The sequence below is a fragment of the Ananas comosus genome, linkage group 10 (genome assembly GCF_001540865.1).
Source record: "Ananas comosus cultivar F153 linkage group 10, ASM154086v1, whole genome shotgun sequence".
NCBI lineage: Eukaryota > Viridiplantae > Streptophyta > Magnoliopsida > Poales > Bromeliaceae > Ananas > Ananas comosus.
The window spans coordinates 8,819,162-8,845,571 of record NC_033630.1 but is presented as its reverse complement, the minus strand read 5'-3'; the positions used below and the strand labels follow the sequence as shown (position 1 = coordinate 8,845,571).

Sequence of the window (26,410 nt, the reverse complement as noted above, 5' to 3'; positions counted from 1 at the left end):
CAAACGGCCGAAAACTTATGAGTACAAAGGGCTCTATACTCATATGAGTATAGTAGCCCCAGCCTACATATACATATACATATACATATACATATAGAATTAGACTACTATACTATTAATAGTATCAACCACTTGCTATTATGTTTTCGACCCATGGATGAAGGGATGTACCGACAGGATGATAGTAGCCCTCTAGGGCTGAGTAGGTGGTTAGTTGAATATTATGATCTAACAGATGAAAATAACCAAAGGGGTAGATCTAACGGCTGAAAACTCGATAGTACCAAATGCTTGGTACTATTGATAGTAAAATAGTCAGACTCTCTCTATATATATTTGTAGATTTAACGACAAAAAATTCAATAGCACAAACGCTTGGTACTATCTATAGTATAAATAGTATAGTAGCTAGACTACATATATAGAGAGAGAGAGAGAAAGAGAGTATGGTTACTATATTATCGATAATACCAAATGCTTGGCGCTATCAAATTTTGTGCCGTTAGATCTACCCCTTTGACCATTTTTACCCATTAGATTATACTATTCAACTAACCACCCACTCAATTCTAGGGGATCACTATCATCCTAACCGCACATCCCGTCATCCAAGGGCCGAAAACATAATAGCAAGTGGTTGGTGCTATTATAATAGTATAGTAGACTAATTCTATATATATATATATTTCGAGCTTACCGAGCCGAATGCGAGTCAAACACAAGCCTACTCGCCTATTTGCCTGCCCTAGTCAGATCCAACCAGTTCGACCAATCCGACCGTGACCTAATATATAAAATAGTTCGATTCAACCATTTGAACTGGATTCAAATCGGCAGTTCAATCACCAAACCAATGAATCAATCCAGTTTAACCAAATTGACCGGATTATTTTGATCAAGTCATATTAAAATCCAACGATTTTAAATCAACTTAGCTGATTTTATTTTCTATTAGTATATATTAGTCTTACAAAAGTAAAAGTTAAAATCGATATTTTATAATTTATTTTTGAAATCAATATTTTATAATTAAGTATGATAATAAAATAATATGCATACAATAAAATTAAAAATAATAACTAAATATTTATGATGTTATGCTGCCATTATTTGTCCAACCAGTGGGTGTTCTTTGAATCTATAATATTTTCGAGTCGCTATTCGATCCGATTTATAAAACAATGTTTGGAACTCAAAAGTTTGAGTAAAATCCCCAAACAAAACGTATTTATGAAGCATAATCTAGCTGTACTTATTTAATCCTTAGTGAAGTACAGTTTGTTAATTTCATAGTCTTCGTTATGAATTATAAAATCAATTTTAAAGGGTCTCGATCTTTTGGATTTTTGAGCAACTTTAAAGTTTGGAAGCTTGAGTCCTAATCAATATTTATTTAATGTCCTTAAATGTGCTGAGATTAGTGGGTCACCGCTCCTTGAGCATTAGGCTACGTTCAAATTTTAATAAAAAGTTAATTTTCTGGGATTTCAAGTTGGACATGATTCCGATTCTGATTTCTCTTATGAACCAAAGAAATTGTTGTTTTTATTATTCTGTTTTGTATTCTAATCCATTTCTACTTTTATTCCTCTTTCAATTTCTCTTTTGAACCAAACATGCCCTAAGTCGCTTGATGCTTTCTTCAGACGCCCGATCATTGAAAAATCGGGTGCTTTCTTTAGACGCCCAATTATCAGATTATTGGGATCTTTCTTTGGACTCCCAAAATCCAATATTTATTTTTGGTTTTCCTTCGACAACCCGCTATAACTAGATGTTTTCTTCAAACATCCAATAATAAATTTTGATCTGTGGCCTATATTTCATCAAGAAATCTTTCGATGACTAGTTTATCGAGCATGCTTATTTTAATAAGAGAGAAGAGGGAAAAGTGGATTGACGAGATTTTCCTTTTGTATTTTGATTCTTGACGAATGAATTGAAACTTTTTTGTGAGAGTTATTTATTTTTTTTTGACCAACTTAATCGGAGGTGGACTGAATGTTAAATAACGTAACTAATCAAAGACCTCCAGCACATTTGAGGAACGTGTGCAATCTATTATCGCTATGTAATTTCAAATTTTCTCATTTGTTTTTTAAAATATTACATTTCTTTTCTTACGTCGTTAACTTTATCAGAATTTTCAATTCACACGACTCAAATGGTCTATCTAAATATAGAAAAGTTAAAGGAGCTATTAATCATAGAAAAGAAGTCTAGGAAACTAGCTTTTACAAAATATATAACGTGTAGTTGAGGGGATTAATTTCCATACATTTAACCTATTAATTGTTTGTCGGAAAAATCAGCCAAAGCCTAATACTTTTGGAGCAAGTTTCAATAATTGATCCAATGAGTTGGGCAGGAACTTCCTAGCAAAGAGGAAGCAAACTCTTGCTTTTTCACCATCATCAGTGCAATTAGTCCCGTATCTTATCTTCTCAAATAGCTCCTCAGAAACCTCTCCACCGCCGAAACTTGCTGGATGCGGCTGTCCCCTCGACCAGTCAGTGTAAGTTATGCTCCTATTTGCATTGCTCCTCCATGACTTCACACTGAGGAATGTAGGTATGTAGTGCTCATCCATTATGCATGGCGGCGACCACGTAACTATGCAGTATTTCTGAAAGAGTGGGAAGTACTTCTCGTCGGAGACTATCTCGAGCGCGACGCTGCGGTCGATCTCGAACCATTGGGAGCCCTTTCTCCACTGCTCGGCTCTTATTTGAGGGGCCATTTTTGGGTTGTATCGGCCACGGCAGCCCGGGCCGGGGTCATCAAAGAAGTCGACGTAGCTCGTGCTTGAGTTTATGAGGTGAGAGTATATTGTGGAGAAGTTGTAGAGAGGGATGCACGATTCGGAGAGGAGGACAAAGCGCTGGTTCGAGAAATCCAGCAGCGCATTCGCTATAAGCCGTCGCTCACCTTCGACAATGTTTCTTTGCCCCCATCTCACTTCCTGCATAAAAAGTAAATATGTTCAAATTTCCTCAAAGCCAGGAGTTTTTCGAACTCGCCCTTCTTTTTGAATATATGGGTAATTTTGTTGAAAGAATCATATATATATATATATATATATATATATATATATATATATATATTAGGTCCGAGCTACTTATACTATCGATAGTACAGCCATCTGATTACTATTCGAGTTTTCTAACCGTCAGATTAAACCCTTTTATCCATTTCCACCCGTTAGATAATACTATTAAAACAACGCCACCCACTCAACCCACGGGACCAACTATCACCAGGGGATCCCAACTCACTCATCTTTTCATCCAACGGCCGAAAACTCAATAGTACCAAGGGCTTGGTGCTATTGATAGTATAGTAGCATAGTTCTATATATATATATATATCATGATTGTTTTGAGCGGGACATTAGCTAGCTAGTTTGCACCAAAAAATACAATGGAACAAGTAATAAATTCACCTTGCTCGGAATTCTTCGACCGTAGAAAACAGAGCCCTCGGATAGCGAGCCCTTGTAGGAAGGATCAGGGTGGATGTAGATAGAGTAGAAGCCCTCGTGACCCTCGAAGAATTTTTCCCACAACGGAGCCAACGGAAGATCGCCCCTCGTAAGGTACAGAAACGCAATCTTCGGCACCTGGTGGAACGGCTTGTTGGCGATCTTCGGAACCATCGATGCCCTCCAAAGCAACTCCTCTTCGGTCATGTCATGCATGGCATTTGTGGCTGCAACGTATCGTTTTAGTCCCACATGCTCGTCGTCATTCGGCGGCGGCGGCGGAAGAGGAGGAGGCGGTGATAGCAGCACCAACGACGGCGGCGGCGGCGGCGGCGGCAGAGAGTTTAGTGATAGAAATGAGAGCTGGATTGTTGGGGAGGAGCCCGAAAAGGCTCTAAAGAATGTGCTAGAGACAACGCCGAGGGCAAAGGCAAAACAGAGGACAAGGAACTTGGTGACAAAATTGGAGAATTTGCGTTGCTCCGTACGGTGGTGCATTGCGAGCTTGTGGTGTTTTCTAATTGTGATTTGAAGAGGATCCAACTCTGCTTAGGGCGCCTAATTGACTCGTTTCGGCCAAGAGTGTATATATATATATAGAAAGAGAGAGAGAGAGAGAGAGAGGGAGAGGAACGTATCCCCACAGATCCACGAATTACGTAGTTTAAATATTAAACTTTACAACATGCATCATGGCTAAATGTCAAAAGGAGGAAAGGGAGTATAAAGAAGAAAATGTGGAAGCTGTAAGCCTGATTCTGCAGTATCCTCTATGACTTATATCTATGTTTGACATTCAACTGGGAAATTTTGTGTGATTGAATAAAACAACCAACATATTACATGCACTCTAATATTGAAAACAAAATCAAATACACTAGAAAAACAGAAAAAAAAAATAAAAATAAATAAACTAAGGTACTGCTCGCATTTTTTGTCTTCTTAAAATCTTATATAGAGAAATTTTATGTGATTGAATGTGTATAAAGTGGGCAGATGTATTGATTGCAAACGTAGTTGAGATTGGACATCAAGCTATCTCACAAAACCAATGCATAATATGCGTAAAGAAAAGAGCTTTACTAAAATATTACAACCGATAGTAGACGGCTCGATCGGTATACTATCGATTTTTTTTAATAATAAAACTTTCGAATTGACAATCACTACAACAGAATTAGGTTATAAGAATATATGTTTAGGACACTTTTGTGTAAGCGTCCCATTTATACCAAAATTTTAAAAAAAAAATTACTAATGCCTAAATATAAAGTCCAATCCAATCAAAAAAAAAAGTTACTCTACTCAACCCATCTCACCCAGCCCATCAACCTGATTACAAACAGAAAAGAAAAAGAAAAGAAAAAGAAAAGAAAAATCGATTACCATTTCCCCTTCTCCCCTCACTCAATCGACTAAAATTCTAAACGAAAATCTCTTCCTCTCGTCCTCCTCCGCCACCGCAACCAACGAGATAGAATTCCGGCGATTGCTAAATGCTTAAATAAGTGTTGGTAAATTAGCAGCACTCTTTTTAAGTTATAGCGACACTCTTTAACTATTACTATATACCTAGCGACCCCACATATAGTAACACTTTTTAAAAGTGTCGGTAATTTAGCCAGCAACACTTTTTTTGATCTGTACCGACATTTAAAAGTGTCGCTATAGACCGTTTTTGTTGTAGTAAATCGACACTATTGAATATGATCTAAACTATTTAAATATTTAAAAATCAAATTTTATACTTTTCTGATATTATTCTCTTATACATCAAGTGAAAATAAAATAAGAACATGAAATGACATATTTGAAAATGAATATCCTTCAAAAAAAAGTTAAGATACATTTTTCGTATATAAGATCTAGAGCTTAGCTTTTGTTTCAAATAGTTATAAATTTTTTTTAATAAAAATCTAATTAATTTGAACTCTTCTCTACCATTAAACAAGCAAATGTACAGCACCGACCATTAAAATTACAAATTTAATAATCCCACACATTTCATGTTTTCCAACTTAAAGAAAAATTGAATACATAGTCCTTCGTATTACCGTTATTAACCAGTGTTTGAGAGTGAGAACAAGCAATCATATTGCAGCTTCTTTTTTTCTTTTTCTTTTTTTTTTTTTTTAAGATGAATCGCGTCCTGTACCTTAACAAGGAGAAAGTGGGTTTTTCTCATGGTTATTATAAATTTATATATTATAACAACAATATTCAGATAAAAGAGGTGCCCAGAACCAAATTACCATAATATTTTCATAAAATTATCATATTATTTTTTAATTAAACTCTTTACTCTTACATTAAATAAAAGAATTACTCTAAAAGAGGTGCCCACAAACAAATTATCTATACAATGGTCAAGAATCAAAAGATTAAGTGACGGTGCATTTACTAATAAAAGAAATGTAGATATCTGAAAATTAAAAAAAAAAAGAAATGTAAGCGGCCAGATAAGGTCATATAGTACTCGTTATCTAAGATTAATTACAAATTCATTGCACATGGGATTAATACACATAATAGAAGTGTCTCATGGGATTAGTTTGTATAATAAAAGTGCCAAGTGTTGACCCTGTACTTGAAAATTAAAACGCAAAAAAGATGCATAAATATTTGGAAATTTTGAAAAAAAATATACTATACTCAGAGATGAAGCTAGAATTCGAGTTTAAGGGAGGCCAAAATACATACAAATCAAAACTTTAGCTAATAAATAAGATTTATCTAATCAAATTTTTGATGAGTAAATTGATTGGCTAAATAATTAGTGTAAAAAAAATATTACCCCTTTTCTGTTTATACCTAAATTTTAATTGTTTTATTTATATTATTTCACTCAAATAATTTTAAAATTTACTAAATCTAATAGTAATTTAGTTAATGATCTAATTTCTTAATTTTTAGTAAATACAAGACTATTAGCTGACAGGGCTATTAAATTTAATATAATTCTTAATTTAATTAAATAAAAGGATTATCTAAAATAATTAGAATATTTGAAGGTACTAAACAAAAAAAAAATTATAGTTGAGAGAGCACTATGCTAGCTCCAAATTTTCTTTTAAAAGATAGCTTAGTCGATATACTTTTGAGATTTGTTAAAAATATAGCTTTAAAAATTTGTAGATATAAGGGACTATTATGCAATTATGAAAGTCGGGGGGCCATGGCCCCTCTGAGTCTTCACATAGCTCTGCCCCTCACTGTACTTATTTATAAATTTTATGATAAATAGTAAAATCTAAATTTTAATAGTTGGATTTCATTGCTGAGTTTTCAAATATCACAACTATCAATTTGTGAATAATGCCTTTCCACCAAGTATATACACTTGCAGTACAAGTTTTTTGAAATAATATAAACTTTATTTATAAGCATAATGTTAATTACACATTTGGGGGTAATGATTTAAAAATCGAGTTGATCTAGTCAGTTCGACCAATCCAATCGTGATCCAATCTATAAAATAGTTCAATTCAACCATTTCAACCGGATAAGCTAAAAAATAATTTTGAACCATTCGAATTTGCAGTTCAATCACCAAACCAATTAATCGATCAGTCCGGTTTAATCAAATTGACCTGATTATTTTGATCAAGTCATATTAAAATCCAACAATTTTAAATCACTTAGCTGATTTTATTTTCTATTAATACATATTAGTTTTATAAAAAGTAAAACTTAGAAACTTATATATATTTAATTTGGTTTAAAAATCAGTATCTTATAAAAAAAATGTTACAAAAATAATATATATATAATAAAATTAAAAATAATAATTAAATATTTATAATATCATGTTGGCATTACTGGTTCAATCAGTGAGTGACACTTAAACTTGGAATATTTTTGAGTTTTTTTTTTTTTCTTTAAAATAGGTAGCACGCTACCCGCTTCGTTTATTTCATTTAGAAATAAAATTAGCTAGAAATGTGAATCAACTAGGATTCGAACTTGGGTCTCGGGTAAAGTCCTTTGCCACTTGCTTTAGTAAGGGTCCATAATATTTTTGAATTGTTAGTAGATATGATTTATAAAATACTGTTTGGAACTCGAAAGTCTGAGTATTATAATCCCGAAGCTAAAGTTAATGTATTTACGAAGCATAATCTAGCTGTACTGATTTAATCCTTCGTGAAGTACAGTTTGTATCATATATAGTCTTGGTTATGAGTTTATAAAAGCAATTTTAAAGGGTCTGGATCTTTGATTTTTTAGCAACTCCAAAGCTTAGAACCTTGAGTACTAATCAATATTTATTTAATGTCCTAATAAATGTACTGCGATTAGGGAGTCAGCGCTCCTTGAGCATTGGGCTACACGTGCTTCAAAAAATGACGCAGCACGAGATTTTGACTACAAAACAAAAATAATCTATTTGCTTCGAATTTGGACTAGGGGTGGAAACGAGCCGAGCTCGAGCGAGCTTTTGTCGGCTCAAATTCGACTTGAAATTAATTTCGAGCCTAAATCTAGGCTCAAGCTCGGCTTGAAATTAATTCGAGCCGAGCTCGAGCGAGCCTAATTTCGAGTCGAGCGGCTCGGCCTCTAAATGAGACAGATTGTGAAATTTCTGACATTATATAATCAATAGTTTAATTTTTATAGAACATTACTTACAATTTGATGCAACATGTCCAATAGTTCAAAATACAAATAATTGTAAGAAATGTGAATTAGGGGACTGCCTGCTGGGTGAGGGTCTAAGAACGAGAGAGAGAGAGAGAGAGAGGAGAGAGAGAGGGGAGAGGGGGGGGGGAATAGGAGTTTCAAAATTTAAAATGTTATTAAGTTTTAGGGTTATGTGCAACAGTAAAAGTTTGAAAGAGAGATGTGTAATTAAATTAGATTGGGCTCATTGCACGTGTTACTTATTGGTTTTTTATGGCCAAGCCAAATAAATTAAAGTCTATATATAATTAAAATACATTTTATATATATATATATAATATATATATAATAATATATATTATATATATATTTATATATATATATATATATATATAATATATATATATTCGAGCTGTTTCGAGCTTTTCGAGCCTAATTCGAACGAGTCTAATTTGGACGCTTTTCGCGTGTTTCCAACTAAAAGGAGCCCCGGAGCGTGACAGATTAAAGTGGTATCAGAGCAAAGTTACAACCACAACACATTACACAGTTTGTTGAAAAGTAAATGAAAATGAACCATTGGTTAGGTTGACCTTTAGATAGAAGACCTACGGTATATAGGCACGTGAGTGCGGCGGTTTGGCTTGTGCCGGTGTGTATTCGATTTGGTAAACTCGAGGTGCAGGGTTACTTCTTATTCGTACTTCGGTTTTCGCACAGGCTAAGTGTCTAAGTCGCGGAGTAGTGGCGGTGTACTTTTCGGACATGCAGTGGCGGCGACGTTCCCCAGGTGGTGCCACTCTGTCAGGTGGGGGCCTCAAGGCCAGGGTGAGATTTTCGAGCATAGGCAATTATTCTATTGCGATGGCCGGGCCACTCTTCCTACTTAGGACACGAGGGCTACTGCGTTCTTTACGGAGACGGCATTGAGATCTGTTAAGTGTCCGACTTCCGGGGCTACTAGGCGTAGCCCAAGGTTTGGTTAGCGGTCGTTTAGACGACTGTTGTTTTGTGTTTTCTTTCAGATCTTTGGTAGCGGTGTGAGTCTACCTCTTTCCTTGATTGCCGATGAAATCAGCGGTTGGAATCTTTTGACTCTTTATCTCGTTCTTCCGTCAATTGACATATGATTAGAGTGGATTGATACAATTGTGACGTCAGGTCTGTCGTGATGCATACATGGTATCGGTTTCCTAACACCTAATTGGGTGTTATGGGTTAGTTTGTAGTTGGTGATAGATTTCGTCTTGATTCGAGACACTCCAGGTTATGGTCGGAATTATCGAGCTTTGATTATATAGCTCGTTTTAGTACGGAATCGGTTGGAAAATCGGTTCCTAAGACCTCCGTTTGTAGCGGGTTCTGCGCTTAGTTCGCCTAGTCAGCTTCGGATGTTGAAGTTATGGGACTCCCTGTGAGTCGGTTCTAAGCTCGATCATTGTTCTCTGACGTCGGTTTGTTGGTTCGATGATTCGACGGTTTTGGTCGGGAGGTTTGTTCAGGTATGAAATATAAAGTGGTTTGATATTTTCATCGTTCACGCTCCCACTTCGTTAGTGTGGTGGATCTTTGATATTTCAGCTTCTTCTTTGATAAGTACATGGCGTGCAGACAATGGGCTGCGAAAGATAAACGAAAATATCCCTCCCTGTTTGGGGACTTCATGATTGGGTCGGTATTTCTTTCTCTATAAGTAGTCTGTTGAGAATTGGGTTGGTGTCGGTCATCTTTGCACTAGTCGGCCTGCGATTTTTCTAGGCAGGTTTGCGCAGTTTTTATTAGTCACTGCAGGTGGTTTGACTCTGCATTTGAGTCTGTTTCTTAGCATCTTTAGTGTATGCTGCCCATTAGCCTAAAATGGTTTGCGTTAGTAGTTATCGGTCTGTTGTCTGAGGTCCAGAATTGGGGTTGAGTTGACTTGAAGCCTGGTGAGGGCTTTGATTGTCACCGTAGGGGATATCTTGTAAGGGTTGTGACTCGCGTTTGTCGGCACCTTGGAAAGCGTGTGCTTGTCGGTAATGGTGGACAGGTGGCAGGCGTCGCAATGAGACAGTTTTCTGTTGTTGCTCAAACACCGATCGCTAGGTCCCTTGTAGGCCCTGCAGCGACAGGTCTCGTAGAGACACGTGTGTTGTGAGCATCACGATGCGTGTATCGTATAGTGCGATTGGCAATCTTCGGCACCAAGTTGGTGCGACTTGCATGTGGGGACGTATTTAGACGAATCCAGTTTAATTGAGCAAGCGATATTGTCGAGACTCAAATAATTTTTGTCTCTTCGACCTTTTTGGTCAGGTGAAGAGGTAGGTTGTGGACCTATGACTGTCGAATTCAAAGGCGCTTTCCGGGGCATGGAGACTTGACTTCGGCCAGTTGTTGTGAAATATATTTAAAATTCGGTTATGCGGAGCTTAGTCTTCAGGAGGTGTTTCTACCGAACTCGAGTTTTTAGGAGAACGTTTCGTTTTGGACTCCCCGGTGAGCGCAGGTTGAATTTGTTGGCTATCGGCGAATAATTTTGCTCGGTCTTATTTTTGGGTAATTGACTCCAGTTTGTGAGTGGTGGTCGTGATTCTTTCACGTGAACTTAGCGACGTGGTCGATTCGCTTGAGGCTTTTTGGACCTAAGGTTACAGCATGGTGTTGATCACGGATTGTGTTATCGTCGCAGACTTTGATTGTACGTTTCCCGTCTTGTTCTTGTGGAAACCGCAGTCTATTCTTCCTTTTTCAGAGTTGATTTTGTCCAAAGTTCTAGAATTGTGGATTGCACCAGTATCAAGCATTAACCGCATTTGGTGGGAGCATGCCTGAGTTTGTTTAAGGTTGGGTACAGTGTCATAGTTTTGCGGGACGAAACTTCTTTAGGTCGGGATGATGTACAGGACTGAGATTTTTGACAGTGTGCAACTAAACTTCTCTGTTTGATATGTTTATGTTGTATTTAATATACATAAGCACTCGTACATATTCGGCAGAAAATGAGCTAAAATCGAGAGAAATACGCGATTTATTTCTTTTCATCTTAACTGTGAATAGAACTCCGGTTTTCCGGAGAAGCCACGGAGTAGATAGAGTTCGGCTTCGGTGTTGTATCGACTCTCGTTCATATCTCGTCAATAAGCTCGTTCGAACCGTTCAGCTGTCTGGAACAGTGGCAGTGACGGATTCTTGAGTTGTGACGCACGGAATTTCGAGATAAATCAAAATACATATTTATATGGTATTTATGTTGCGATTCTTCGGTTGGATGAAAGGTTGATTTTGTCGTGAATCCGTGGTCGATCAGACGAACGAAATCGTTAGCTTTTTATCTCCGTCCGTGCCTGATCTCACTGGTGTGATCCGTTCCCAAATCTGACGAACCGCGATCTGCGGAGCTCGCGCGTTGATCGAGGAGAGGTCGATAGTGGCAAAACGAGTATTTTCGCAAAAGTCCGACATTTATGTACCGTTTCTCGTGAGATGACCGTGGAGGGCGTTCGGCGTTTAGTCGCTTACCGTGAGGGACTCGGATTGATTTCAGATGTTTGAGGGGATTTTCTTGCAAGTGTGCACCTAGTATATAGTCTTCTCTAGGTTTGGAGTCACCTAACTAAACCCTAGCTTTGCCCTAGCCTCACTGGGCCGCCCCCGCCCCCCCACATTCTCCCTGCTCTCCCCGCGCGCCGCGCCCGTCCACCTGAGCACGCCGCTGGCCGCCCGGACGCTGGCTCCTGCTCCATCCTTCTCTCATCTCTCCGCTCTCTTTCTCTCTCCGTATCTCTTCTTGGGTTCGGAGGAGGCCTGAGATCTGCGCCCCGCTATCTTCGGACCTCTCCGGTGTCGCCCGTGTGCTCGCCGATCATCTCCCCGTCGCTTGCTCGCCAACGTGCAGCGCGCCCCAGGACCGAGCCCTGCGACCGGGTACCACTGCGCCAGCCGCGCCGCACCACCTGAATCCTCCCGACCTCTTCCGTGCCGGGCACCCCTTGCCCGGCCTAGTCAGCGCCCGCCCGTGCGCCGCCGTCACCGCCTCGGCAGGCGGCCGCCTAGCCCGCAGCCAGGCCGAGGGCTTTGTTGCGGTCTTCTCCGCCCGCCGCCGCCGCTCGAGAGGCGGCCTCCTTTCCTCCTCTCTGGCCTCTGGGCACCTCTGCACGATCGTCATCCCGAGACCTCCCCGGCCGCCGTCGTGGCCGCAGCTCTTGGAATTCCGTGTCCTAGCTTGGGTTTTGCTGTTGGTCCCTCCCCTGTTTTTTGTTTTTGCCCTTCCTTTCCTCTGAAGTGCGGCCGAGCTTGCTCCGGCCGCCGCCGCTTCTCGTCGCCAACGAGGTGAGCACGGAGCTTCCTCCCTCTCCAGCACCGATCAGGGGCCCTGCGGCGCCGCCGCTGCCGTGTGCTGCCGGCAGGCTGGCCGGAGCAAAGGTTGCTCCGGCCAGCCCAAAACTAAGGCTTATTTGAGATGGGTTTCTTGTTCTGGTTCCGACCTTCCCGATCTCTACGGGAGGAGCACCCGATGATCCTGGCAAGTTGCCCTTTGATCATCGTGCTCACTTGGCTTCGTGTCGGGAAGTCCCGTTCCGCTGTTTTGACGACGTCGCCTCCGTTTCAGCTTTTGGTTGTTGTTTCGCGGTTTGTGCTTTTTTTTCGGTGATCGAGGCTGTTCGATGCCTCCGGGAGCGTGAGCAGGCGGTGACGCGGTCTAGTGATGATCACAATTCTACACCTTCCCTCTGGATCAGAAGTGTCCGGTTAGTCTTGTTCGGCGCGATACTTCTTGAACTTGCGCGCTCTTCGCCCTGAACCTTCGGTGCTCCGCGCTCCCACACGAGCCGCTGTGCTCCCGATATGGAGCACGGACTCCTGGTACATCGAGACCTGTCAGTACGTGTCTTTGCGCTACTTTGTAAAGTCCTCGGTTTGGCTGTGAACGAGTCGCGTTGACGCTCAAATAATAAATGATAGAATATTTATGTAAATTGAGGGGCTTTTATGCAATTGTGCATTGTGTGGCTACTGATTTTAAATGTTGAGCAGTTGCCCGTGAGTGTGTTTGACCTCTGGACTGATTGTCCAAGGCCCCAGACCCTTGCGAAGATCGGAAATGCATTTCCGGTGCGTTTTTCGGCGAAATCCGCCGACGGAACGCGGGTTCGGTTCGGAATTATTCCGACGGTGCTTCGTGAGCTTTTGCGTAGTCGCTGAGCCTTGTTGGCTGGTCACTTGCGTCATTTCGAGAGTTCGGAAATGACGGGTGAGCGACGGTGGGTTCCGGTGTCGAATTAGACACTTCCGGGAACCCGAATCGAAACGATTATCCGACGATAATTGTTTCGACACGACGAGTTGTGTTCGCTGCCATGATGCATGATTATTTAGGTTTAGTGGCAGCAGGTGACTCGTAGCTCGAGTCAGTATGTTCCGGGACAGTTCGTGGGTCCCGGCGGAGTCCCCGTGCGATTACGGGACTTCCGGCGTATTACGGCGATCGGTTTGGAAAACTGGTCCCCATGGGTTTGCTTGTAGATTGTGGATTTAGTGGTTATTAGCTGTGGGTTAGACACTAACCCGGTGGACCTTCCTTAGGTCCGGTTAACGTTCTTTTGCAGTCAGGAGACAGGCGCAGCATTTGTACAGGTGGGTACTTCGATCCGAAGTCGGTACAGTGGTGCACGCTCGGTGATATGTCTTCTATCCCTGTTCTCTGGTTGCTACTATCGTATTGTCTATTGAGCTTGCATCCCAGTTGATTTTATTATACTCTACTTGAATGTTTCCATGCTTAGTATCATGTGTAGGAGTAGAGTAGTTTATCCATATGTGATTCCAGTGACCTGAGTGGTCGGTTCTCGTACTTCGTTTCGGTGACCTGATTGGTCAGTTCTCTCTTTCCGTTCGATGACCCTTGAAGTCGATATACCCTAAAGGGTGGGATTGTCGGCTAACGCCGACGGATGATTATAGTCTACTCAGTTCCACTGTTTGGTATGTTTGTGACCTAGTCGCTCAGCTTCGTGAGTTCCGTCGTTGATGACCTTTGAGGCCGGTGTACCCTGAGGGGTAGGATTGTCAGCTGGTGCTGACGGTAGTTCTGGACTATATCGATACACTCTTGTGACCTATCGGTCGGTTCTTGCGTTCGTACATTTACTTGACATCGAACAGTATTTATATACTATCTTTATTTACTCTGCCTGGTTGTTCCATGTGTAGTATCCTGTGTAGGGGTAGAGTAGGTGACATTCGTATATACTATACTAGTGACCTGGTTGGTCGGTTCTCCTGTTTGCATCTGTGACATGTTTGGTTGTTCGTTACTTCCCGTACTTTGACCTATCTCGGTCAGTTCACGTTGTTACTTGATGACCTATCTGGTCGGTATGCCCAGAGGGGCAGTGATTGTCGGCTGGTCGCCGACGGTTGGCTATTGAGCATATCAGCATCGATCGCCACCACTCGTTAGCATTTCACGAACACTGGCGGTCTGATCCACCGCAGGGAGTGTTCTTTTCCGGAAAAGTGGTCGTACGTCCGACCCGTGAGCCCAAAGGCTAGATTGGGTTATATGCAGGTTGAGTGGATATGGCACGAGCCTGAGGTCTCCGGACCAACATGGCAGGTTTAGATTGGGTATTTTGATATATGCGACCGGTTGATGCATACTTACAGTCTTGCTTTACAGTTGTCTTGCTACTACAGTTTCCGCATATTGTTACGTTTTCGGTTCTTCGTTATAGTAGCAGTTGTTTACAGGTATACCTATAGTTCTTTCTTACACTTGTCTTGCTACTATAGTCTGATATCTCTGTATGTACGCTTGTCGTTCTGTTTACAGTAGCGGTAGTTGTTCTTTCATCTATATCTCTTTCGTTATGATCGTTGCTACTGTATTTCACTTACCCTTATACTATCGTTTATCTTCCCGATCCGGTGAGTACTCCTCGCCTTCTTCGGCTTGCGGTACCCACTGGGAGGGGAGACATGTTTACATGTTCTCACCTCCCCCACTATTTTTCAGGTATCGCGGGCGGTGAGGGTTGAGACGTGACGTGAGACACGTACGTAGCGGTCGATAGATCTTCCGACCCAGGTTATTCGGTGTAGTTCCTACCTTTACTATTCTGTTGATATAGCTCAGATAGTTTATATGGTTCAGTATTGTCATTACTTTTGAATATGTGGATTTTCATGAATGTAATAAAAGGATTTCTAGATTTGGTAAAATAAAAAGGTTTTCTATCCCTCGTGGTAGTATTCTTTAAAAGATAAAAGTTTCCGCGTAGGGAACAGTTTTTTTAAAAGGTTTTACGTGGATTTTTGTTTAAACATTGAATGTAAAACTGTGATGTGAATGGTGAATGTATGAATGTATAGCTATCTTTATATTCATCTAGTTGTTGTGGTTGTATCCTGTTTGTACCTTGTACTTGTGCGACGTCGTGCAAATACAGGGGAGACTCTGTCCGTGTAAACAGTGGATTCCCTGTATTTGTGGCGGATCTGGCATACTCTGGGGTCAGGTTTTCAAAAAAAAAATTTGGACGCTTTTCCGCTGTGTTTCCAACTAAAAGGGACCCCGGGGCGTGACAGCTCGGCTCATTTAATTTCGAGTCGAGCTCGAGCGAGCCGAATATCAAGCCGAACACGAGTCGAACGCGAGCCGGCTCGCTCTTTTGCCAGCCCTAATTCGGACTGCCAATTTCTGAGTATCACAGGATACTGCAATATGGTTCCTAAGGCGTTTGGTTCTGCCGAAATAGAAAATAAAAAATTAATTTTTTAGATAGAAGAGTACTTTTTTCATTTAAACTTTTGAAATAATAATTTTTTATTTTTTTAAAAAAATTTTACGGAAGAATTTCTTTTAGTTTTTCAGATTTTTTTCTTATTTGGATGACAAAAATTATGGAAATGATATTTCCATAAAAAGATTTTCTTTTTAAGAAATAGTTTTCCATGGTTATCCTAGGAACCAAACTCCTCTAAGGAAATCTAATATATAGGACATTTTTAATCCTTAATCAGAAAAAAAAATCTTTTATTGTAAATGGCAAATTTGCATGTTTTGATAATTTGATAATGTCACGCTCCGGATTACCAAATTTTTTCGGAGACGCCAACAGACCCCGCCGTATATATAGAAATTTTCTCGTATATACGAAACGATTGCTATACCTGTAAACAAGTCATAACTACAACCAGAAATATAAAGCTACTAAAACTAAAACATATATATATATATATATAGAGCTAGACTCCTATGCTTTCGAAAGTACGGAGGCCCCGTGCTTGTAAGTTGTTTTCGATGATGGGACATCCGATTCGGTGATCGGCTCCGTTAAACTTGATCTACGCTATTGGAACTATCTAGAAACTAAATTTCATAATTTTTTTATTTCGTTTGTCTAGTGAACGAGTAGCCTCAAAATAACGGCTGAAAATGAAAATCTCATAAAAAACAGTGATAAAGGATTCAAATTTTAAATCTGAAGTATTGATCTCGCTACTGATGTTAAGTAGAATTTTCTATTAAATTTTCATGTAATTTGGATACTTCTACACCGTTGAACTTAAAAATGTGCCACATCGACTGTTAAAATAGTTATTTTTTAGACATTTTGATCGCTTAGTAAATGATGTCAAAAAAATCTAAAATTTGGTTTATAGATAGTTCCAATAGGGTAGATCATACCTAATAGAGCCGATCGTCGAATCGAACGTCCTATCATCGAAAATAACTTACAAGCACGGAGCCTTCCATACTTTCGAAAGTACGGGGGACGGACTCTCTCTCTCTCTCTCTCTCTCTCTCTCTCTCTCTCTCTCTCTCTCTATATATATATATATATATAGCAGGGCTGCTGTGCTCTCAGGAGCACGGAGGCTTCCGTGCTCCTAAGCCGTTTTCGATGATGGAATTTTTGAATCGACGATCGGCTCCGTTAGACTTGATCTAGCATATTTGAAGTTTCTAGAAAATATTTTTTGCGATTTTTTGATATCATTTACCTAGCAATCGAAAGGATTCAAAATCAATAATTTTTAATGGTTGCTATCTGCCGTTTTCAAGTTTAACGGTATAGAAGTATTCAAATCAGATGAAATTTTGATACAAAATTCTTTATACTATCTACAACAAGATCAATATTTCTGATCGAAAATTTTAGTACTATATCACCACTTTTTATAGAATTTTTATTTTCAGCTTGCGGGATTGCCACCTGCTATGTCGGCTAGATGCTCATCTGTGCCGCGCCATCCAGAGAGATCTCGAGCGGCGCCGAGTGGTCGGATTTTTGCTGCCCAGGTATATAAGCCTGTCGTAGCCGACGATGTCGTGGTAGGTATTGTTTTAATTAATGGCTTCAGAACTAGAACATTATTCGACACTGGCGCATCAAATTCATTCATTAGCATGTCGTTCGCTAGAACTCATGATATTGAGATTTCGGATAGTCCGGATGCTTGGTGGGTTTATGCACCCGAGCACACTTTCAGTGTTAAGGAGGAGTGCGCGGCTTGTCCAATACAAATTGGCAACTGGATTATGCCGGCGGATTTGCTTGTCTTGAGCCGGATGAAGGGCTTCGACATAATTCTTTAGATAGATTGGCTCTCAAAGTACTATGTTACAATTGATTATGAGAGCAGGGTAATCACTTTTCGTGAGCCTGGTGAGGAGGAGGTGGTTTATCGTGCAGGTAAAGACTCACTCTTTACTATGATGGTGTCAACGTCGAGAGCGAGAAAGTTGATTAATAGGATGTGTTGCCTACTTGGCTTCTGCGGTGGAGACTCAGAAGGATCTCCCAACACTTGGGGATATTCCGGTGGTATGTGAATTTTCAGATGTGTTTCCTATGGAATTACCATGATTGCCACCGGACTGGGATATCGAGTTCGTCATTGACTTGGTTCCCAGAAAGGCGCTAGTTTCAAAGGCCCCGTATAGAATGGCACCGGCGGAGTTAAGAGAATTGAAGGCTCAACTGCAAGACATACTCAACAAAGGCTTTGTGAAGCCGAGTGTGTTGCCGTGGGGAGCTCCGGTGCTATTTGTGAAAAAAAAAGATGGAACACTTCGGCTTTACGTGGATTATTGTGAGCTGAACAAAGTGACGATTAAGAATAAATACCTGTTGCCGAGAATTGATGACATGTTTAACCAGTTGCAAGGGTCTCGGGTATATTCAAAGATTGATCTTCAGTCGAGATACTACCAATTAAAGATCAAGCTGGAGGATGTGCATAAAACGGTGTTTCGTACGCGTTATGACCATTATGAGTTCACGGTAATGCCATTCGGGCTTACAAATGCCCCTGCAGCGTTTATGGACTTGATAAATCGAGTCTTCCGGCCGTTGTTGGATCAATGCGTCGTGGTGTTCATTGACGACCTATTGATCTATTCTCGGAGGGATGAAGAGCACGAGGAGCATTTGAGGACCGTGATACAAATACTTCAAGAAAACAAGCTCTATGCTAAGCTAAAGAAGTGCGACTTTTGGCTTCGTGAGGTTGCCTTCTTAGGCCATGTGATTTCTAGGAGTGGTGTTTCTGTTGACTCGAAGAAAGTTGAGGCGACTAAAGATTGGCCTCGCCCGACGAATATTGCGGACGTCCGCAGTTTCCTTGGTCTTGCGAGCTACTATCGGCGGTTTGTGGAGGGGTTTGCCAAAATAACTACTCCACTAACGCGCCTAACGCACAAGGGAATAAAGTATGTGTTGAGCGACGATTGCGATCGGAGCTTCCGGAAGTTGAAAGAAAGATTGACTTCGACCCCGGTACTCGCTCTACCGATCCCTGGGGAGAGTTTTGTGATTTATAGTGATGCTTTTTATAGTGGTCTTGGGTGTGTTCTAATACATGTCGGCGAGCCATTGCTTATACTTCTCGCCAATTTAAGAGCTATGAAAAAAACTATCCTATGCATGACCTTGAGCTAGCCGCGGTAATATTCGCGTTGAAGTTGTGGAGGCACTACCTGTACGGTGAGCGCTGTGAGGTATATACTGATTATAAAAGCCTCAAGTACTTGTTCACCCAGAAGGAATTGAATATACAGCAATGTCGTTGGCTAAAATTACTGAAGGACTATGATGTCACTATTCTATACCACCTAGAAAAAGCCAACGTAGTGGCTGATGCACTGAGCAGAAAGTCGGTGGAAGATCTAGCTACGGCAATCACGCATCAACCAGCATTGCAGAATAAGATGCAACGGTTGGGTCTTGAAGTAGTAGCTCCAGAGGTTTTGGCTATCCTTGCCGCATTGGTGGTTCAACCGACCTTGTTGGAGAGGATTAAGGAACGACAGGCTATGGATCCATATCTCCAAAAGGTGCAGAGTGATGTGGAATGTGGGCGCGCCAGTGATTTCGGCGTAGGGTCCGATGACTCACTTCGATTTCAGAACCGTTGGTGTGTGCCCAAGGATGAGGACTGTAACACACTGGACCTTTGCAAATTGCGAGGTTCGAGTGTTTGGATGTATTTCGAGCTTTTCCACACTTGGTGGAGGGTTGTAAAATGTTTCCCGACCCAAAAAGTTCGAAATTTGGAACTTTGGTCAAGTCCTGAGAGTTTTTACTCTCGGGGACCGGTCCCTGGAAGGAGAGACCGGTTCCCCCAGTGAGCAGTGTTGAGGCAGCCTGAGGCAACCGGTCCCTGGCGGGCGAGACCGGTTCCCGAACGCGTCTTCGCAGTGAAAGNTCTGACATCCTCGCCAATTTTCATAATTTTCTGAGACTGTGCATTTTCTGCTAATTTATCTGCCCTGTTTCTCACAGAAAATTCTAAATCTTCTGTTTTCGCTCCGATTTCAACACAGGTCATTCCCAACCTATATTTCACTTCTCTAAATCAAATAAAAATAGTATCTCATACTATTTTTATTTATTTTTATTTTTATATTTAAAATCCGGTATGTTACATTCCACCGCAACCTCACCGGAACCATTTAAACGTACACCGTAACTTCATAATTTTATAAGTTCGGTATGCTGGGGAGAGACCGGTCCCTCTGGGCGAAAACTGCCCAGTTCGGGCTGATGCAATATTGGATTTTTGAGGGGCCTCTTGGGATTTTGTTGCAATAGAGGGTCTATATGACCCATCCCTTCTCTCTTCTCCTCATTTCTCTCCTCTCAACCCTCTCTACACCCTTGATAGAGAAGAAGAAGAAGAAGAAGGAGAAGGAGAAGACGGAAGGAAGAAGAAGAAGATTGAGGGCTTTTGAAGGCTTGGAGCATCTTCCTCATCCCCTCTTCTTCCTTGGTGCTTGAAGGCTTGGACTTGGAGCTTGCAAAGGAGAAGATCTTCACCCTTTGAGCTTGGATTGAAGCTTCTTTGAGGTTGGTAGCCCTTTCTCTCCATCTAAACGTTGGATTTGAGATTTTTCTTGTGTTGAAACCCTAGAATGGGTATTAGGGTTAATTTTTGGGGCTTTTTGATCTAGGGCTTTTGGGGCTAGATTGATTGGTTTAGAACCTTCCTAGGGCTTGGATTGGAAGGGTTCTAGCTCTCTTTTGGAGCTTTGGAAGAGTTTTCTACTCTTGAGGTAAATTTTGGCCCTTTTGCTTCTAGATTAAGGTTTGATCTTATTTAATGGTCGTAATGCCCTCGTATCTCTTCGCTGATTACTTTTAGGGTATTTTGAGACTCGGGGACAACTTGGTTCGGCGAGACGAGACCCTACGCGACGGTTCGGTGGGTTTGACCTAGCCACACAATGAGACATTCTCATTTGTGTTTAATTAAGTGTTGTTAAATGAAAGAGCATGTATATTCTTGTTATATGTATTTATTGTGAATTTTAGAATGCTTAAAAGGCCTATGTTATATATGACGAAATTTTGGACCTCTATATAGTAGAGAGTAGCTTATTAGGCCATAGTTGCATTTAGCATTTTATATGAGACGTGGTACCATGCTTCTACAGTAAAATGGGTTCGGATTCATGCATTTAAACCTAAGTTTACTTGTGACATGAAAAATTGACAAGATTGTCATTTAGAAGCTATGTGAATTAGGGAGCTAATGTCATCAAGCGGCATTGAGCTCGGGACACGTGTGAACCTAGTGGATAGGGCCATTGAGGGATTTGGAAAACATGTTGAACATTAAATTGCCTAAGTGTCATTAAGGGGCACTAGGCGTAGCAAATGTTGAAACTTCACATCGTGACTTGAACTAGATCTTCGGGATGCTAGTGACTATACCATGTTAGAGACATGTGGATTGGGTACTTGAGACGGTGACCTTGCTTGTTAGCCATTTGTGCTCATTCGCACATGCTTGTGAGGGTCGCTCCCTACAAGCCGGCACTCCGGAGTTAGCCTACGCGACTTTTGTTCGCTCGTGCGGTATTGAGAAGCCTACGGGGTCGAGTGGGACAGATACATTCCCAGAGTAGGAATGTCGGGCTACCACAGGCACTTAGGCGGCACAAGCTGGACTACCTTTGGTAGGTCCTTAATTAGAAATGGAAATCGATACGGTGTCGAGAATGGATAATCACTACTAGATAGGGTTAGTAGTTGAGTTACATTTATATGCTTTTAGCATAGTGTTGAGACATGTAGTATACTTGACAGTTACCTATTTCATCACAGTATGCTTGGTTGCCATGATAGAGCTTATACATCATGTATGATTAAAGGGTTGTAACAGGAAACTATTGCCATTGGTTACCTTTCCTTATGATGGAATAGATGTACAACAGTTTGACATCGTGCTTATGAGGGATATAGTAGTATAGCATTTTTACTTATGTTCTCTCTTTCAGCAGTTTATTACATGCTCCTTTTTATTGCTCATTATTATTATCGTTGCTTACCCTTACTTTTGGGGCCTAGTGGAGCATGAGCTGAGGTCAGTAATTGCCCACTGGGAACTATAAATTATAGTTCTCACGCCCTCTTTTTCTCGATGTTTTCAGAGCCTTCCACTCAGGGTGAGGCCAGGGACCGCGGGAAGGGAGTTGCTTCGAGCTAGCTTCCTTCGAGGACGATTCGCTAGGTGGTCTACCTCTCGTTGTGTTTTATTTTGGAGAGGTTGAGAGTTCTACCAGTGTATTAGTGACCACCATTTTTGTATTAGAGGCTGATACTGTATAACTTATGTTTACTTTCATGTGTTAGTTACGTTCTATTACTATCGGTGTAGATGTTAGAACCTTACTCGCTCTGATATCATTAGTTGTTAGTCTTTTCACTGCCTCTACTTGTTCTACTGCTTGTCTTTACTTCCGCTTTTATTGTAGACGCCTTATATGTGTAGACATATGGCGGGTCTGGGCACGCTACCGGGAGGGCCTCCGCCGGTCCCGGGGCGTGACAAGGACGTTCGAAAGGCTATATTACAAGAGGCGCATCAATCCCCTTATAGTGTACACTTGGGCGGCACTAAAATGTACAAAGACTTGAAAGTGCATTATTGGTGGCCAGGGATGAAGAAGGACATTGGGGAATTTGTGGCGCAATGTTTGACATGCCAACAAGTTAAAGCGAAGCGCCGATTTCCAACAGGAAAGTTGTAAAGCTTTTCTATTCCTATTTGAAAATGGGAGGATATAGTGATGGATTTTGTGGTCGGTCTACCCCGATCGCAAGCCGGACATGATACTATTTGGGTGGTAGTGGACCGTTTGACGAAGTCGGCTCGTTTCTTGCTGATCCATACCACTTGGTCCGGGGATAAGTTGGCGCAGGTGTATCTCGATGAGGTTGTGAGATTGCATGGGGTTCCGTCATCCATAGTATCGGATCGAGACCCCCGGTTTACATCTCACTTTTGGAAGAGCTTGCAAGATGCTCTGAGCACACGGCTCGACTTTAGCACGGCATTTCATCCTCAAAGTGATTGTCAATTAGAGGGGACAATTCAAATCCTTGAGGACATGCTTCGGAGCGTGTGTACTCGATTATAAGAGTGGGTGGCATGAATATTTGCCGATGGCCGAGTTCGCATATAATAACAGCTTCCAAGAGAGTATTGCGATGGCGCCATTTGAGGCCCTTTATGGAAGGAAGTGTCGCTTCCCTATTCATTGGAGCGAGGTGGGTGAGAGAGTCACCTTTGGTCCGGATGTGCTGCGAGAGGTAGAGGAAAAGGTTCGCCTTGCTCGCTAGAGACTGTTGACGGTACAGTCACAGCAGCAAAGTTATGCAAATAAGCGCCGAAAAAGTTTAGTGTTTGCGATAGGAGATCGTGTTTTTCTAAAAGTGTCACCTATGCGTGGTGTAAAGAGGTTTAGGGTTCGGGAAAAGCTTAGTCCCCGATACATTGGACCATTTGACGTTTTGGAGTGTGTGGGTGCGGTGGCGTATAGACCTGCAATACCACCGAGGCTTGCGGGAGTTCATAACGTATTCCATACATCTAATCTCCGCAAGTATGCCCATAATTCCTCTCATGTCTTGGAATATAAACCGGTGGAATTGCGCAAAGAAATGACTTATGAAGAGTTTCCGGTGTTCGTCCTTGCTCGAGAAGTGAGGGAATTGCGGAATCATACAATTCCGTATGTGAAAGTTCAGTGGAGCAATCATGCGAGGCGTGAGGCCACTTGGGAACTCGAGGAGGCAATGCGTGAGACCTATCCTCATCTATTTGAGTAGATTAGTTAAGGTACAGATTTAAGTTTTGCGAACGAAACTGTTTTTAAGGGGTGGGGAATATAACATACCAATCCCTAATAAGTTGTACCGAACTTCAGTCAAATTGACCGAAAACGTGGGTTGGTCCAAAATGTTATATTGGTAAGGGGCCTTGGTGCAAATGTCATTGGGAAGGGTTTATATGTGGGTTCTAATGTTTTAACCCTCATTTCCCCGCACACCACCAACAAAGAGCAAAGCTTCCTCTCTCTAGAACCTTCTCTCACTCTTCTCTCTCTCCCTTTCTCTCCTTCTCTCTCTAGGGTTTACTCCAAGAGAGGGACTTGGTAGAGAAAAAGGCTTGCTTAGGGGTGAAGCTAGCTCTTGTGCAAGGGGTTGAGAAGAAAGCTAGAACTTGAGGTGAGTTCATGAGAATATGAGCTAGGTTTTGGTTAATTTCCTTCTAGTAATTGTTTCTAGAAGATGTTATAGTAGATTAGCTCATGAATCCCCAAAAATAGTGGGTATTTGGTGATGGTGGAAACCTAGGGTTATAAATTGAGGTTTTGTAAAGTATGAGATCTAATATGGGTTTGATCTCTTGTAATCCTAATTGGAGTATAAACCGACACGTTGGGAGACTCGGATTGGAAGTCCGGCGAGTCTACGTCGAGATATTGGGAAAAACCCCCATTTCGGCTTCGTTTGTCGTGTCAAGAAAAATAGGTAACCATAAATCACAAGACTTGAATTGTAGTCTTCCGGCATCACTACGAGGTGGGTGGTGCTATCCGAAATCATCAAATTTCTCATTATGTCTATGTCGCCTTTTTGAGCATATATGTGTACTTGTGGCATTCATGCATGGTAGGGTTATTGTGATATGTGGCTATGGTTGGGAATCTCTTGTATGCTTTCAATGTAAAAGAACATATGAACTGATAATCGGCCCTGCATATAGAAACCCTATAAATGTATGAATTGAATGTTGGACTATGACATTAGTAAACAAATGTGACATTGATACTAGATGATATGATTAGCACCTAAAAATATGATATGCTAGATAAGGTAAAACCTTATGAGTATTGTGGCAATAGTGGAAAGGTATCCTCAAAGTTGAGGATGAGATTATACTCACAGTTGGTCTATATGCTTGAGGGTGGTCGCTCCACCTCAAGCGGTAAGCTCCGGAGTGGTCACCAACTGGGTTGTAGCGGAATTCTCCCCAGTAGACGGTCCCGTCGGTTTGTAGCGGAATTCTCCCCGACAGAAAGGGATTTGGTTAGTGAGTTGAGGTTAACCACGAGTTAACCAAGAGAATTGGGTAATGGCAAAGGTAAAAGTGAAATGCATGCATCATGAACATATTACTTGTTGATTCAGTTCTTGTACAAGTATTGTAGTAGCATTAGTATGGTTTGCTATCTATCTCTTCTTTCCTACATATGCCTGAGTAGACCTAGTGGGCGAGTCGGCAGGGTCGACGGCCAAACCCACTGGGAACTTTTATTAGTTCTCACACCACTAACCTTGTAGATCCTAGCGCGAGCGGGGCAATCGAGGATTGCGGCAAGGGCATCGCCTAAATAGCGGCTTCCCGTGTTTAGCTTGTACCCTATCTACTATCATCTTTTGTATATGATGAAAAATGGTGATGTAAATGGTTATGTATAAGTGATGTAAATCCATATGTTTTGGTAAAGGACATGTGATGTAATTGGAAAAAGAATTTAAATGTGGAAAGCTTGTATTTGGTTAAATGCAATCAAGATACATGTATATTAGTACTTTTACTTGCTTGCCCTCGCGCAAGCCATATATATTCGAATTCTCCTTGTATGAATTGCTATACATGTTGATGTTGTGTGGAGCCTTGGGCGAATAGGGGAGGTTCTGTCTGTTTGGCGTCTGTGGACGTATCCGAGCCGACTAAATTGGCGGTCGTGGGGCTTTACAAGAGTACACCTTTGTTTCTCATTTGCCACTTTTGTTCCCTTTTTCTCTTCCTTAAGAACTGCTCTCTCTTCTTGTACTATTAATTAATTCCTTTTAAGTAAACTTATATAGGGCATGCGCCCTATATGTATATGCTTTCTTTCAAAGAAATATTGTCCTCCATTTAATTATTAGGTACTTGGCACTTATACAAAATGACAATCTTTGCATGCATTGCATTCCATAGTGAAAAGACAGAAATTAAAGCTCATCTCCTAATCTTAGGCTTTGTGAATGTACATTATGTGAACCAAAATCATAACTATTTCCTCTTACGGTCTTTAATACTCCACTAATGAAGAGTCCCGCGCTTTGCAGCGGGTAGAAACTATAGTAGTAATTAATAATAATAAAAAATTAAATATTTTTTTATGTATCTCACTTGGTACATCTACCAACGATAGAGAGAGAGAGAGTAAAATAGCTCATTCTAAATAAAAATTAAATGGGAGAGATGAAAAGATGTATGTTGAGAAAGAGAGAATAAAATGAGAGAGATGAGGAGAAGAATGTTGAGAGAGAGAGTAAAATGGCTCATTCTAAATAAAAATTGAATTGGGGAGATAAAGAGACGTATGTTGAGAGAGAAAGTAAAATGACTCATTCTAAATAAAAATTAAATGGGGGAGATGAAGAGACGTATGTTGAGAGAGAATAAAATAGATCATTCTAAATTAAAAAAATTTCAAAATTAGGAGGTTATGACACATCAGCTTAAAACATTGGGGAT

General features: G+C 41.1%; 1 protein-coding gene across 1 annotated transcript; it reads right to left on the bottom strand.

The window, feature by feature from the left end:
• On the bottom strand, nt 2,266-3,999 carry LOC109716851. The gene is made up of 2 exons (XM_020242456.1): nt 3,443-3,999; nt 2,266-2,962 (listed from the first exon to the last, which is right to left on the bottom strand). The coding sequence occupies exons 1-2, from the start codon at nt 3,977-3,979 to the stop codon at nt 2,309-2,311; spliced, it is 1,191 nt and encodes a 396-aa protein (XP_020098045.1). The 5' UTR covers nt 3,980-3,999; the 3' UTR covers nt 2,266-2,308.